Source organism: Trachymyrmex septentrionalis, unplaced genomic scaffold, assembly GCF_001594115.1.
Source record: "Trachymyrmex septentrionalis isolate Tsep2-gDNA-1 unplaced genomic scaffold, Tsep1.0 scaffold289, whole genome shotgun sequence".
Classification (NCBI taxonomy): Eukaryota; Metazoa; Arthropoda; class Insecta; order Hymenoptera; family Formicidae; genus Trachymyrmex; species Trachymyrmex septentrionalis.
In genome coordinates, this window is record NW_017305450.1 from 135,244 (window position 1) to 137,043 (window position 1,800).

General features: G+C 31.9%; 1 protein-coding gene across 2 annotated transcripts in view; it reads left to right on the forward strand.

Moving 5' to 3' along the window:
- LOC108749277 (NADH-cytochrome b5 reductase 3) overlaps positions 1-1,800 on the forward strand; it is a 4,142-nt gene that overhangs the window by 1,178 nt on the left and 1,164 nt on the right. Inside the window, exons 1-3 of one of the 2 annotated variants that reach the window (XM_018487859.1) lie at positions 48-440; positions 868-1,200; positions 1,267-1,455. In XM_018487859.1, the coding sequence (XP_018343361.1) occupies positions 420-440; positions 868-1,200; positions 1,267-1,455 (543 nt within the window). In that variant the 5' untranslated portion in view covers positions 48-419. Of the gene's footprint in view, positions 1-47; positions 441-867; positions 1,201-1,266; positions 1,456-1,800 lie in introns of those variants that run through there. The other variant, XM_018487858.1, reaches the window with a different exon arrangement.

Genomic DNA, 1,800 nt, shown 5'->3' on the forward strand with positions numbered 1-1,800 from the left:
TGATAATGCATCGAGATATGCATAATAGGTATGCAGTAAGATCCGGGGCAATCTCTTGCGTATCGATCAGCCGATGACAAAAGGCATGTGTTTTCAGCGTAATAATATATTGCTGCAAGTAATGCGGCTATAAATACTCGTGTCTAATGTTCCTATTCCGAAAACGTGAGAAGCCGAGGCTATTTTAACGGATTGGAGCGAGTTCCGGAATCGACGGTACTTGTCCCGTTGACCTTACAGACGCCGGCAGGCGAATCATCACCCTGGCGAAAGTCGATCTCGATCACGCGAGAGCTAGCGCCAAGCGTCTCCGAGCGACAAACGTAGTCTCCGTAGTCCATAGTACAATTTTCTCCACGCTGCAATTTTGTCCTGCGCTGTTTTTTTAACCTCTCGGTCCACGTGCACCTTTAATCGCAATGTCGAATGTTCGAACATTGGTAAGGCCCGCTTCGACCGATCCGATCTCGCATATCATCATACAAATCACGATATTGTTATGCGATTATCGCCAGTTACAATTTGTACTTTGCATATAGGCGTGGTTTTTTTTTTAAACGATGATTTAGTCAGAAAACTTTGATTTTAGAGATATTTCTCTGAAGCATCTTATTAATTAATTATATATGGATTATTCTATAAAAAATTTTTTGCAAATATTAATTTTTATATACATTATTTACTTGTATATTCTTGAAAATTTATTTACAAAAATCTTAGAAGTTTAATAGAATCTGTGCTTGTAGCACTTTTTAAGTGTGAAAGTAAAATTCATGTTTGAATTAAAAAAAAGAAGATAAAATTTCATCAAAATTAAACCTATAAGAATAATATTATGTGTGTTAAAATAAAATTTTATATTTCTAGGTGTTACCAATTTTGGCTGCGGTAGGAACGATAGTTGTTATAGGAGTAGCATTTAAAATATATAAATCCTGGAATGAAAAAAAGAAAAAGTCTGCACCAATACTACTGGTTGATCCAGTAGTTAAGTATAGTCTACCTCTAATTCAAAAAGACATAATAAGTCATGATACAAGGAAATTTAGATTTGGATTACCTACACCAAATCATGTCCTGGGTCTGCCAATTGGTCAACATATACATTTAACAGCAAAAATTGGAGAAGAGGTTGTAATACGTTCATATACGCCTGTATCAAGTGATGATAATCGGGGCTACGTTGATCTGGTTATCAAGGTATAAAATGAGAATACAGAATTGGTGATAATAAAAGAAAATCTGTTTTAATATCGTGATTTATAGGTTTATTTCAAAAATGTGCATCCAAAATTCCCTGAAGGAGGAAAAATGTCTCAATATTTGGAAAATATGAACATAGGGGATACCATTGATTTTAGAGGTCCATCTGGTAGATTGGTTTATAAAGGACAAGGAAAGGTCACTATAAAACTTCTTAGGAAGGAACCAGCCGTAGAATATAATGTTAAAAAGGCAAGTACATTTGCTGCTGTGTATACATATATATAATATAGAATAATTTTATTTTAATATTATCATTATTAAGAACAGCTCCTACTGAAAAAATCATGTCACAATGTTACATGATAAAATCATGTAATTAAAACATGTAAGTCACGTAACGGATTGTTCCAAATCATTTTTTAAAAATCACGTAATTTAAAAAATTATATGATATTAAAAATAATTTCATCTATCACGTGATTTTATAATTATCGAATTTTAAAGCATTAAATAATAGAAGAAAAAAGAATATATTATTATATGATTTTTCAAATTATGTAATTTTAAAAAATTACATAATAATTTGAAACAATA